This window comes from Talpa occidentalis, unplaced genomic scaffold, assembly GCF_014898055.3.
Source record: "Talpa occidentalis isolate TD23 unplaced genomic scaffold, MPIMG_talOcc4v2.1 talOcc4.13, whole genome shotgun sequence".
Classification (NCBI taxonomy): Eukaryota; Metazoa; Chordata; class Mammalia; order Eulipotyphla; family Talpidae; genus Talpa; species Talpa occidentalis.
The window spans coordinates 40,450,994-40,464,764 of NW_023601322.1; the positions used below are offsets into that span (position 1 = coordinate 40,450,994).

Below are 13,771 nucleotides of genomic sequence, written 5' to 3' on the forward strand. Positions count from 1 at the left end.
ACTATACAATTCTATGTCAGAACAACATTCTGGTGTTGAAAATAGTCACTTTTCTACCTGGATGACTTGTTGATTATCACTGCATTAGAGTAACAATAAGTAAATAATGAATGTGATTCTTATGATTGCTGCATAAAGACCATTTAAAAATATTTCAAAGTCCATCCCTTAAGTAATTTTCAAAGCTAGTTCTATAACAAAGGATTCATGATCATAAAATATTATGCTGAGGGGTCCAAAATGTGAATGTTGATTCTACACTTTTCCCCCTATGAAGGAAAGAAACAAAACAGTAACACTTCTGAAAACAAGAGAAAGAATGATCTCAAAAACAAAGGTATGTCCCCTACAGTTTCCTTTTTAAAAAAACTAAGGTATGATACAAGAAAACAGCACTTCTTGGCAAAAAAGAAAATCAAATGATTTGGAAAGAGGAATGCAGAACTATTTATGTGAGAAAGAAAAGCATTCATTCAGAGGCTAAAGGTTTAATCAGAAGAATGTGACAAATGTTCCTCTTGGCAACAAAAATGAAGGTAGTTTTGGGTTTTTTGTTCACTGTGGTAATACATGAAATTATATTTATTACTTCAGGCAATTTTACAGAAATTCTAAGGAATTTGTATCAGCACTAAATTGTCCAACCCTATTCTCAGTAGTGTAAGAGATGTAAAATTGATAACCTAACAAAAAAAAATTTCAACAATATAAATCTATTATTAAAAGACAAACATTTCAAATATATAATGATATATAAATGGCTTATCACATCTCAAGACATGACAACTCTTTCAGAGTCTAAATAAATCATTGAAAAGGAACAAATGTGGGGTCTTCCCGAGTGGAGCAGGGTGTTAAAGTCTTAGCGCTACCATCATGAGTTCAATCCCTGGCCAAGGAGCTAACCCACATGGCACAGTAAACCTCGCCTGTCTCACCTGATGCTCCCCTCAGCAGCGTATTTCAGTAGATTGTCTATCTGCTCCCCACTCTGTCTCTGGTGAATCCTCTCACCCCCTGCCACCTCTGGCCTATACCCCAGTTCTTGTGTGCATAAATAAAAATAAATCTTAAAAAAAAGAACAAATGTATAAATTAGTGGTAAATGAATATTATTTTAAAAATGAAATAAACGGCACTTACTTTCCTAACTGGCTCTAGGAAATTAAGGAAAGAGCTATACCAACATGGCTGAGGCTGCCACTTTTATAGTGGGATAATAAGCCACTATCTACCATACCCACTGACTAATAATGGATGACTATATCAAAATAGAAAACACTGCAGAAGGTACCTATGGAGTTATGTATAAGGGTAGACAAAAAATCACAGGTCAAATGGTAGCTATGAAGAAAATCAGACTAGAAAGTGAGGAAGGGGTTTAGGAAATTTCTCTATTAAAAGAATTTTGTCCTTCAAATACAGTCAGTATTCAAGATGTGCTTATGCAGAATTCCAGGTTATATCTCATCTCTGAATTTCTTTCCATGGAGCTTAGAAAACACTTTGATTCTATCCCTCCTGGTAGTTCAGAGCTTCTTCACTTGTTAAGAGTTAAATGGGGCCTTCAAGCTATCACCAGCCACTGCAGCACAAGTTTGATCCCCAGCAGGCCAGGGAGCAACCCACATGGCACAGCAGACCTCTCCTGACTTGCCTGCTGCTCCCCTCAGCAGTGTGTTTCACTAGATCCACCTGTTCTGCTCCCCACTCTGTCTCTGGTGAATCCTCTTCTCACACCCCACCCCCACCTCTGACTTACACCCCAGGTCTTGTATGCATAAATAAAATTTAAAAAAAGAGTTAAATGTACCAGAATCCTACAAGGGATTATGTTTTGTCACTCTAGAAGAGCTCCACACAGAGATTTAAAACTTCAAAATCTATTGATTGATGACAAAGGAACAGTAATACTGTCTGATTTTGGCCTTGCTAAAGCTTTTAGAATACCTACTAGAGGGGAGACAGGATCAACATGGCGGCGGGGAAATGCTGCAAGTAAGACCTTCCATTAAAAAAAAAAAGTGAATAGGGACAAAAAGCCGCAGGTCCCTGCAAGAATTGGGACATGGAAGATAAACGGGCAACTCTAGCAAACTGCCCAAAGAAGAAAGTTGCCATAAAAGAGGACTAGAAGGGAGGAAAGCTCAGAACCCTGCTACCTTCCCCCACCCACAAAGTTGGCACTCTCTGGCCAACAGAAAGGAGGAAAAACAAAAAACTAAAACAACAACAAGAACAAACTATGCATCAAGCAGGACTGTGAGTGGAAAGGAACTATTTCAGGCACCACACCCTATGAACTGAAACTGTGGAGAACCATGCGGGAATCGCAGCAGAGATGAGCGAAAGAGGTGAGCGAACCGGCTCCTGGTGCCATTAGAGAAAAACAAAGACTCCAGACTCTGTAGAGACCTACAAATAGCCCAAGGCCAGCCAGTAAGCTTTCACAGAAAAGCTGCGCACTTGAAAAGCACATGGGATCGCGGATTGCCGCTGCCCACATCCCTGCGCCTGCGACCTAGGCTTGCGGGGTAATGCGCAGGAGCCCTCATGAGGTGAATGTCCCTCACTGAGTTTATGATTATAAACCAGGTGCCCAGACATGGGAGCGGGGTGCAAAAGGTGCCATTTCTGCCAAACCAACAGAGGAATGATTAAGAACAGAATAAAGCAAGGAATAAAATCACAAAAAAGACAAACAAAATGGCAAACACAGATGCCAAAATATCAATATTAACTCTAAATGTAAATGGATTAAACTCATCAATAAAAAGACACAGAGTAACCAAAATGAAAATGCACACTGAACTGTGCTACAGCCTACATCCTGGATTTGAGGACTTTGGAACTGAGACGCAGGGCATGAATTTGGGGCGTGGGATCCCCACAACAGTGAGGCACAGGGCAGACACAGCACCCCCACGCCGTTGAGGCGTTCCACGCCACTCCCACTCTGTTCCCCCGGAACCACGGGGAAAAAAACAGTTCTGGAAGGACACTAGGAAATACCTCTGGCACCACCTAGTGACCAGGAGAAAAATCACCAACATCCTGATAGTTGGAAACCAGAGATCCCAAAACACCCTCAGGCTCTGAGAGAGGGTGGGCCACATAATCATGGGGGGGGGGGGGGGGGAGGAGGAGCGGTAAAGAGGGAAATAAGGCGTGGGGCAAGACCCCATCCTGGAACTGAGAGCCAGGTACACGATCCAGGGCGTGAGATGCACCATAGCAGCGGGCACTGCACAGGGAGACAGCCAGCGTTTTGGATCTGATAGCCCTGGAAGTGAGACCTAGAGTGCAGAATTCAGGGTGCGGGATCCATATAGCTGCAGGCACAGCACCCGGTGAACACAGGGCAAACACAGCACTCAGCTTGAATAAGAGCCCCTGTGTTGAGGTGCTCCCCACCACCCCCATTCCGTTACTCAGAGAACCACTGGGAAAAAGCACAGGTGAGCAAGTATGGGTCTCTGGTGCCACCTTGTGACCAGAACAAAATCACCAACTAGCTGATTCCCTGTTGGGACTGAGTAAATACAGAGGGAGGGAACTGTAAGGGACAGTGCCCAACAACACAGCATCAACACTCTGGTGGAGTTTTGGCCTACCAGTGCTGGTCTCAGTCTGGTAAACAGTTTCCGACACCCCTAAAGCAGCACTCCAAAGAGATGCCCACCAACACCAGTGGCACAACGTCCCAATGCACAGAACTAATTAGAAAGCAAACAACAGGGAGAAGAAAAAATATAAATAACCAAGCAAGCCTGTAGGAGGCCATACCACAAAAAAGAAATACAGTCACCAGAGCTCAACAATGACATGGAAGAACTTCTCAGCCTATCAGATAGAGAACTGATGATCATCATGATTAAAAAGCAGAAAGAAAACAAAAAGGAGAAAAAATGACTTGAGACAAATAATCACTGAACTGAAGAATGAAACTGAGACCTTAAGAAAGGAAAGAAAAGAAATGCAGGAGATTAAAAGATTACTAGAGGAGATAAAGAACTCTGGGAAAAGCAATGAAAACAGGATCGATGAAATGGAAGAACGGATCAGTACTATCGAAGATACATAAATAAAAAGACCCAAAAGAGAAAAGAGAGAAGTGCAAATGAAGCAGTATGAGAATACTCTTAGACAATTATCAGACTCCATAAAGAGAGGAAATGTAAGAGTTATAGGCATTCCAGAAGGTGGAGAGAGACAAAGGAACTGAGAAATTTCAAAGAAGTAATTGAAGAAAACTTCCCAAGCATGAAAAAGGAGACAAATATAGACACACAAGAAGCGAGGAGCACTCCCAATTACCACAATGAAAAGAAAACTACAGCAAGATGCCTAATAGAAAAGCTTGCAAGAGTCCAAGACAAGGAAAAAATAATGAAACTGGCTAGGGGGAAGAAACAAATAACTTATAAGGGAAAACCAATCAGGTTAACTTCAGACTTCTCTGAAGAAACATTACGGGCAAGAAGAGAATGGAGTAACATATTCAGCAAACTTTAAGACAGCAAATGCCAACCAAGAATACTTAACCCTGCAAAGCTCTCCTTCCTCTACAAAGAAAAAATATGGACCTTTTCAGATAAACAGAAACTCCAGAAATTCACTACAACTAAACCCCCACTCCAAAAATTTCTACAAGAAGTCCTAAAGCCAAACCAACAGAGGAATGATTAAGAATAGAATAAAGCAAGGAATAAAATCACAAAAAAGACAAACAAAATGGCAAACACAGATGCCAAAATATCAACATTAACTCTAAATGTAAATGGATTAAACTCATCAATATAAAGACACAGAGTAACCAAAATGAAAATGCATACATTGTACAAAAATGAAAAATGATGTAAGAATTATATAAAATGAAATATTTTTTTAAAAAAGACACAGAGTAGCAGCTGGATTAAAAAACAAAATCCAACCTTCTGCTGTCTCCAGGAAACACATTTAACCACAAAAGATAAACATAGACTGAAAGTAAAAGGTGGGAAAACAATCCTACAATCAAATGGACCAAAAAAGAAGGCAGGAACAGCCATACTTATATCAGATGAAATAGTCTTCAAATTAAAAAAGGTAAAAAAAGACATAGGCGGACACTACATTATGATCAAGGGGACAATACATCAGGAAGATATAACACTCTTCAACATATATTCACCAAATGAAGGGGCACCAAAATATATTAGACAATTATTATCAGCTCTGAAAACAGACATTAAAGAAAATACATATGTAGTGGGAGAATTCAACACCCACTCTCACCAATGGACAGATCAACAAGACAAAAAATAAAGACACTAGTACCCTAAATAAAGACATACAACTCATGAACTTAACAGACATCTATAGGACACTGCACCCAAAAAAATCCGAGTACACATTTTTCTCAAGTGTGCATGGATCATTCTCCACAATCGATCACATACTGGGCCACTAGACAAACAGATACACAAAGATCAAAATCATTCCAACTATCTTCTCCGATCATAAAGGCATCAAGCAAGAAATAAATCATGAAAAGAAAACAAGGAACCCTCCCACTTCATGGAGATTGAAATCCACACTACTGGAAGACCACTGGACTAATGAGGAGATCAAAGAAGAAATTAAAAAATACTTTGAGTTGAACGACAAGGAGGACACCACTTTCCAGAATGTATGGGATGCAGCAAAAGCAGTAATAAGAGGAAAATATATAGCAATACAGGCTCACATCAACAAACAAGAAAGAACTCAAAGAAACAACCTAATCTCACATCTCAAAGAGCTAGAAAAAGAACAACAAAAAAACCCTAAAGCCAGTAGAAAAAAGGAAATAATAAAAATCAAAGCAGAAGTTAATTGGAAATTAAAAAAACAATCCAAAAGATCAATGAAACCAAAAGCTGGTTCTTTGAAAAAATAAACAAAGTAGACAAACCTCTAGCCAGGCTCACAAAGAAAAAACTGGAGAAAACGCATATGAGTAGAATTATAAATGAAAGAGGAGAAATCACAACAGACTCAGTAGAAATCAAAGAATAATCACAGTTTACTTATACGCAAACAAATTCAAGAACCTAGAAGAGATGGGCAAATTCCTAGAATGACATAATCAACCAAAGCTGGACAATAGAACAACTAAACAGACCAATTACAAACTGCGAAAATGAGGCAGTAATGAAAGCACTCCCCAAAAACAAAAGCCCAGGCCCGGACGGCTTCACAAATGAATTCTACCAAACGTTCAACAGTGAAATTAGTGCCTATCCTGCACAAACACTTTCAAAAAATTGAAAAAGAAGGAATACTACCAAATACATTCTACGAAGCCAAAATTACACTAATACCAAAACCAAAGACAGCACAAAAAAAGAAAATTACAGGCCAATCTCCCTAACGAACACTGATGCAAAACTCCTCAATAAAATTTTAGCTATCAGAAGCCAACAATGTATCCATAAGATAATTTACCACGACCAAGTAGGATTTACTCCAAGGACACAAGGATGATTCAACATCTGAAAATCAATCAATGTAATCCAACACATCAAAAAAAATTTCAATGTCATTCTTCAAAGAAATAGAAAAAAACATTGATGAAATTCATATGGAGCCACCAAAAACCCCAAATAGCCAAAACCCTCCTGAAAAAAAAAAAAGAAGGGAATGGAGGCATCACACTCCCAGACTTCAAACTCTACTACAAAGCCATAATAATCAAAACTACATGGTATTGGAACAAGAACAGACGTATGGACCAATGGAACCGAACAGAAAACCCAGAAATAAACCCACAGATTTATGGTCAACTAATCTTTGACAAAGGAGCAAAGAATACGCACTGGAGCAAAGAAAGTCTGTTCAATAAATGGTGCTGGAAAAACTGGGTCGCTACATGTAAAAGAATGAAACTTGACTACGACCTCACACCATGCACAAAAACCAACTCAAAATGGATTAAAGAACTAGAAATAAGACCTGAAACCATAAAATATATAATAGGAAATACAGGTGAAACACTACATGACATGCACCTCAAAGACATCTTTACAGACACATCACCCAAAGCAGTGACAGTGAAGGCAAAGATAAACAGCTGGGACTACATCAAATTAAAGAGCTTTTGCACAGCAAAAGAGGCAATAACAAAAACAAAGAGAAACCCCACCGACTGGGAGAACATTTTTGCACACAACACTAATGATAAAGGACTGATGACAAAAATCTAGAAAGAGCTGATGAGGCTCAACAAAAACAAAGAAAATAATCCTGTCAAAAAATGGGCAGAAGAGCTAAAAGAAACTTCTCCAAAGAGGAAATGCAAATGGCCAACAGGCATATGAAAAAATATTCAACATCACTTGTAATCAGGGAAATGCAAATCAAAACTACAATGAGATACCATCTTACACCAGTGAGAATGGCACATATTAAAAAAAACTAGCAACAACAAATGTTGACAAGGATGTGGAGAAAAAGGAACTCTCTGCACTGCTGGTGGGAGTGCAAACTAGTCCAACCACTATGGAAAGCTGTGTGGAGATTCCTCAACCTACTAAACATAGAGCTTCCATATGATCCAGCAAGTCCATGCCTAGGTATTCACCCAAATGACATAGAAACATCAATTCAAAAGGGCACCTGCACCCCTATGTTTATAGCAGCACTATTTACAATAGCTAAGCTTTGGAAACAACCCAAATGCCCAAAAATAGATGACTGGATCAAGAAGATGTTGTATGTATACACAATGGAATATTACTCAGCAATCAAAAAAGATAAACTCATGCAATTTGCAGCAACATGGAAGGAGCTGGAAGGGATCATGCTCAGCGAAACAAGCCAGAAAGAAAAAAAAATACCGGATGGTTTCACTCATAGCAGGAATCTAGAAAACCTAAATAAGGGACCAAGAAAAAGAATAACTATAATAAAGAAAAAATCAAAATCAACAAGCAACTATAATCCAGAGACACACTATGTGGGGGTGGCGGGGAGAGGTGGGGTTGGGGTCAAAATAAGGGGGGGGTGCAATTGTATGGGGAATATAAAACAAAAATCTTAAAAAAAAAAATAGAATACCTACTAGAGTGTATACACAGGATGTAGTGACACTCTAGTTCCACTGGGGTCAGCTTGTTATTCAACTCCAGTTGACATCTGGAGCATAGATAACACATTTGCAGAATTAGCAACTAAGGAAATTTTTTTCTATGGGGATTCAGAAACTGATTGACTCTTCAGAATTTTCAGAGCTTTGAGCACTCATAGTAAGGAAGGGTGGCCAGAAGTGGGATCTTTACAAAACTGTAATACATTTCCTAAGTGGAAACCAGGAAGCCTCACCTCTGGTGTCAAAAACTTGGATGAAAATGCCTTGGATCTACTCTATGATCCATCCAAATGAATTTCTAGCAAGATATCAGTGAATCATCCATATTTTAATGATTTGGACAAACATATTAAGAAGATAAAGTTTTCGGGGCCTCCCCAGTGGCACAGCAGTTGAGCGCCGTGCTGCGAAGCTGTCCACAGCCTCTGCAGCGCCAGTTCGATTCCCCGCTGGCCAGGGCAAACCCCACATGGCACAGCTGACCTCTCCTGCCTCGCCCGCTGCTCCCCTCAGCAGTGTCTTCAGTCTGTCTGCCTGTTCTGCTCCCTGCTCTGGCTCTGGTGAATTCTCTTACCCTCCTGCGCTTCTGACCTGTACCCCTGTTCTTGTATAAAATAAAGAAATAAATCTTTAAAAAAAAAAAAGAAGATATAGTTTTCTGACAAGGAGTTTCCACATGTTATATCAAGAACAGCTGCATTTTTACTGCTAGTTGTTTTTGCCTTGTGTATTTTTTTTCTTTGTTGTAAAACCTAAGTTGTACTTCATCTTCTAATTTCAAGAGTAACTTAAATATATAGGTATTGTCCTATTTGTATTTAAATAAATATAAAAATTCTGTATCTCTCACTGAAACTACTATAATAAAACTACAAATTAAAAAAAGAATCAGAAAAAGGAATGAAAGCCTTAAAACCCAGAAACTACTTAAGAAATTTTAATCACAACTAACTGTTTTAAAGTCAAATTTAAACATTTTTCTGATTCCATGAACGCTGACTCGTTATTTAGCAATTTTCTCCAGTCTGCTAACTCACCTAGCACAGGACAGTGATCTCTGTAGAAAGAGCCTCCTTTCGCATCCTGGACACACTTTAGATCAGACTAAGAAGGAAAAAAACAAGAAAAGTGACCCATGAAAACTTCAAGTATGGCTCAATACCTAGAATACATAAAAATATTCATTTAGAACACACCCTCAGCAGAAGTCACAAGTAGCTCTGGGTCAGCAATCATACTAATCATTGCTTTCAAAGCACTCATCAAAAACTAAACTTGATCCGCAGATAGATCAGGCTTTATTTATTTTTAGTTTTCTTTTAAAGCTGAAAATTAAAATGTCTGGATCTTTATTAGTTTCAGAAGCACATGCTAAATAAAAGGCAACAATACCTAATTTAATATACATAACACATTTCATTTTGAAGATACGTTAACCAAATAAAAGCTCAATTCATTTGATCCTTCCAATCAATTTTATTAGATATACAAAGCAGATACTAAGTTATTTTATAAAGGAAATTACCCAAAATTAAACAACCAAAAGTAGAAAAGAATTAATTCAAACTTTTGATTTCTAGTTAATTTTTCTATCTATTCAACTTTAGTTCTTACTTCACCATAATTTGAAGAACTCAAGTTCCTTCCCATGTAGATTTTATAAGAAAATGAATTATTATTTAAGTACCTGAAAGGGGAGGCAGCTGTGACATAATGAAAATCACCTAAAATGTATACTTAGAAGACCACCCTTGGGGGTTACTGTGAAAACTGAAAAGCAGGTTTACTTAAAAGCTCCTAACAGTACCTGACATATGCATGTATGTGTATGAGGGTACATGTATGTATACAGTAGGTGATAGGTATATATTTATTAAAGAAAGACGTTCTTTCATATATACATACAACACAAATAAATACACACACACACACAAAATGCAACTCTGACAACTTCCTTTGCATTACAGTTAGCTCAATCACAGCTAAAGAGACACAGAGGTCAAACACAGCAAGTCCACTTATAGGAATCTAAGGAAATATATCCAAAAATGTACAAAGACATAAGTACAAGGATGCTTGCTGCAACTCTGCTTGTTGCAGCAGTACAATGAAAAAAACCAACCCAAAATCTCACTATATAAATAATGTCCATGCTAAAGAGCAGCCTTATAGATGATTTTTAATCTTTTTAAATAGATTTTAACAAATAAACCACCAAATTACACTTTGCGATCAGCTCTACATAATCAACATATAGTAAGATACCCAAACATTAACTGAAAGCATAATCTTATTTACTATTACATGGACTAAGCAAACATAAATTTTCACTTTATATATTTTTCCTTCCTATTCCATATTCATGATATAGATGGTTGTGTTCTGTCAAAAGGAGATGACATAATAAAAAAGACCACAGTAAGGGCTATTTTTATTTCCCTTCTTTCATCCATCCTATATGCTCGCTCTTTTTTTTTTTTTTTTTTTTGTGGTTGTTTCTACTTACCATGCCCTCAAAGCCAACTCTGTAAAGGTTCTTAGCACCATTATCCCAGAGAACATATGCTGCACTATGTGGACTTGATGCACTCCAGTCTTGGATTTCTGTTACCTAGTAAAATTTTTTGAAAAAATAATTTTTTTAAAGAGCAGGGCTTAATATTTTATTTATATTTAAATCTCAAAAATTATGTCAATTATCATACCATGTTTCAGAATCATTAAAAGTATTTATTTACCAAATATGTCTTACCAACAGATAACTAAATTATAATGAGGCATTTTTCTAGAATCACAAGGTAATTTCTAAAACCACTACAGAAACTTTAAATTGGGAGACTTAGTAATTATAGTAATAGATTATTAGAAAATGCATAATTCAATAAAATTCTTAAATCCTGTACTCTGAAAGTACTTCTTTTAAGAACAGTGTATTCTTTTAAATCCTTTATTCAATACAAAATCAAAAATCTTAGACCAAATCCCCAGAATGAATCAAGATAAACCTGCCCTTTGGTCAGCTAAAAGCTGACAAGTATGAGGCTCTAAACAAGCTCCTCGGGCAATGTTCAAAGAGGATTTACGTCAACTTTGACCCTCTATCAAAGTATTCCTCAGTTACCCCCAAAAGCAGGCCACCTAAGCTAAAACACCATTTCTACAAAGGATGCCCAGAAACAATGCTAGGTCCAACATCCAACCAAACTGATTCTTAAGCTAATTTGATTTAAAAAATAGAGTAGCTACTACTTAAGTGCCTAAAATCAACTACATAAAAATAACATACACTGAGCACTAAAATTGGATATCCTCAAGAAACCATTACACAGTTAAAAGAAGTCACAACTCAAATAACTTCTCTCCACCTTGACACTTACAGTTACACTTCATAGTTACTTAGAATACCAGACTGATGTTAAACATAATTTTTAAAGTATGATCTTAAAAACAGATTTTTTAAATGAAATATATCATAACCCTTTCATATTTACCCTGCATTAAAGAAATATTTTATAAACTTAAGCATTTCATGGTGCTTTGGAGAGATGAAAGGTTCTTATGCTGAAGATATAATTAATCGTTCAGGAAACATTTTAAATGGTAATGAGACCACTTATTCTTTTTAATTTAACTTAATTCTTTTTAAATTAATTAATTAAAATGACAACATTACCAGCACTTTTCAAGCTTCCTGTAATGCTCTCATCAACTTCATCTTCCTTCCTCCCTAGAAATAACTATCACCCTAAATTTAGAGCTCATCACTTTGCTTGGTTTGCTTTGCTTTATGATATTTAACATAACTAATCATGGTAGAAGCTTATAAAGTAAGGATTACTAACATTCTAAAATGAAACAAGCAATCCTTAACAAAAATTCCTTCTGATTCTAATAAAAGCAGATTATACTTCAATTGTTTTAAAAAATTCAATGCTACAGGGCCTCCCTGGTGGCGCAAGGGGTTGAGACACAACCCATGAAGCTGTCCCCAGCCACTGCAGCACGGAGTTCGATCCCCAGCCGGCCAGGGAGCAACCCACAAGGCGCAGCAGACCTCTCCTGGCTCACCTGCTGCTCCCCTCAGCAGTGTACTTCACTCAGTCTGCCTGTTCTGTTCCCTGCTCTGTCTCTGGTGAATCCTCTCACCCTTCCCCCCCACCCCCGCCCCAGACCTATAGTCTGTGCCCCAGTTCTTGTTTGCATAAATAAATAAAAAAATCTTTAAAAAAAAAAATTCAATGCTACATACATGTCTCTGTTTTATAGGAGGGCACAAAAAAGCAATTGAATAAAAAACAAAGACTCAAATTTATTTAAATCAAATTCACCCAAAATTTCAAATTACTACAAGCTAAGTTACTAAGTTCATTAGTCAAGTTCTAAATTATTAAGTTAAATGCCTTCATTTACTTTTGATTATTGAGAGAGAAACAAAGTAGAAGATAGAACTACATTAATTTTATACTTTAAGTTCTGATTTAAAAATACATGCAAAAATATCTGCAAAACTATTACGTAAAAGGTTGCTGAAGGGCCTCCCTGGTGTCACAAGGGGTTAAGTCACAGTACTATGAAGCTATCTGCAGCCACCGCAGCACTAAGTTGGATTCCCCAGCCAGCGAGGTGACCCATATGGCACAGCAGACCTCTCCTATCTCGCCTGCTGCTCCCCGAAGCAGTGTATTTCAGTTAATCTGCCTGTTCTATTCCCCACTCTGCCCTGGTGAATCCTCTCACCCCTGCATCACTGGCCTGTACCGCAGTTCTTTTATGTATAAATAAACAAACATTTTTTAAAAAGGTTACTGAGAAAACTGTATATAGGATCAAACTGACAAAATCTGCATCTATTCCGTTCTTTACACAGCAAATAGTAGTAAAATCACACTTCAGTGAAACTTACCAGTTACTCTTGCCAAAATAAAACTGAATTTGAATCAAACCTACACGTCTAAAAACTAAATTACAGGAAGTACAAGGGATTAAAGGAAAAAGTTAAGAATACCATAAAGAATCATTTAGTCAATCCAAAGAAGCTGGTTTCTTCAACAAATATTAAAAATGTATCAACAAATAGGGCCTCCCTGGTGGTGCAAGGGGTTAAGCACAGCATTGTGAAGCTATCCGCAGCCTCTGCAGCATGAGTTCGATCCCCGGCCAGCCAGGGAGCTACCCAGATGGTGTGGCAGACCTCTTCTGTCTCACCTGCTGCTCCCCTCAGCAGTATAGTCAATCCGCCTGTTCTGTTCCCCACTCTGCCTCTGGTGAATCCGCTCACCACCTGTCCCACACCTCTGGCCTGTAGCCCAGTTCTTGTATGCATAAAATAAATAAATCTTTAAAAAAATAAATAAAAGTGATAATTCTGCTCTGTCCTTACAATAAGTACACTACACATAGTTTCTCAAATATTAAATCCTAAATGTTGAAGGGCATAATATAATAATAAAGAAAAACAATGGAATGAGAGCAAAAATCAGTTACCTTGGGGTGCTTACAACTGGGAAAAGGAAAACAGAAGACTTTTAAAGATACTGACAATATTCTATTTTTAAATATGTATAGTAGAAACAAACATGTTCATTTTATTACTATTCTCTAAGCTTTCACATACATTCTTGCTGATACAGGACTTATTAATGGTAGTGAAATTGTATACTG

The 13,771-nt window shown here is 37.6% G+C and overlaps 1 protein-coding gene across 2 annotated transcripts in view; it reads right to left on the minus strand.

Moving 5' to 3' along the window:
• MIB1 (MIB E3 ubiquitin protein ligase 1) overlaps positions 1-13,771 on the minus strand; it is a 118,409-nt gene that overhangs the window by 71,853 nt on the left and 32,785 nt on the right. For both annotated transcript variants that reach the window (XM_037508746.2, XM_037508747.2), the window contains exons 4-5: positions 10,617-10,721; positions 9,148-9,214 (exon numbers count right to left, since the gene is read on the minus strand). In XM_037508746.2, the coding sequence (XP_037364643.1) occupies positions 9,148-9,214; positions 10,617-10,721 (172 nt within the window). The remainder of the gene's footprint in view (positions 1-9,147; positions 9,215-10,616; positions 10,722-13,771) is intronic.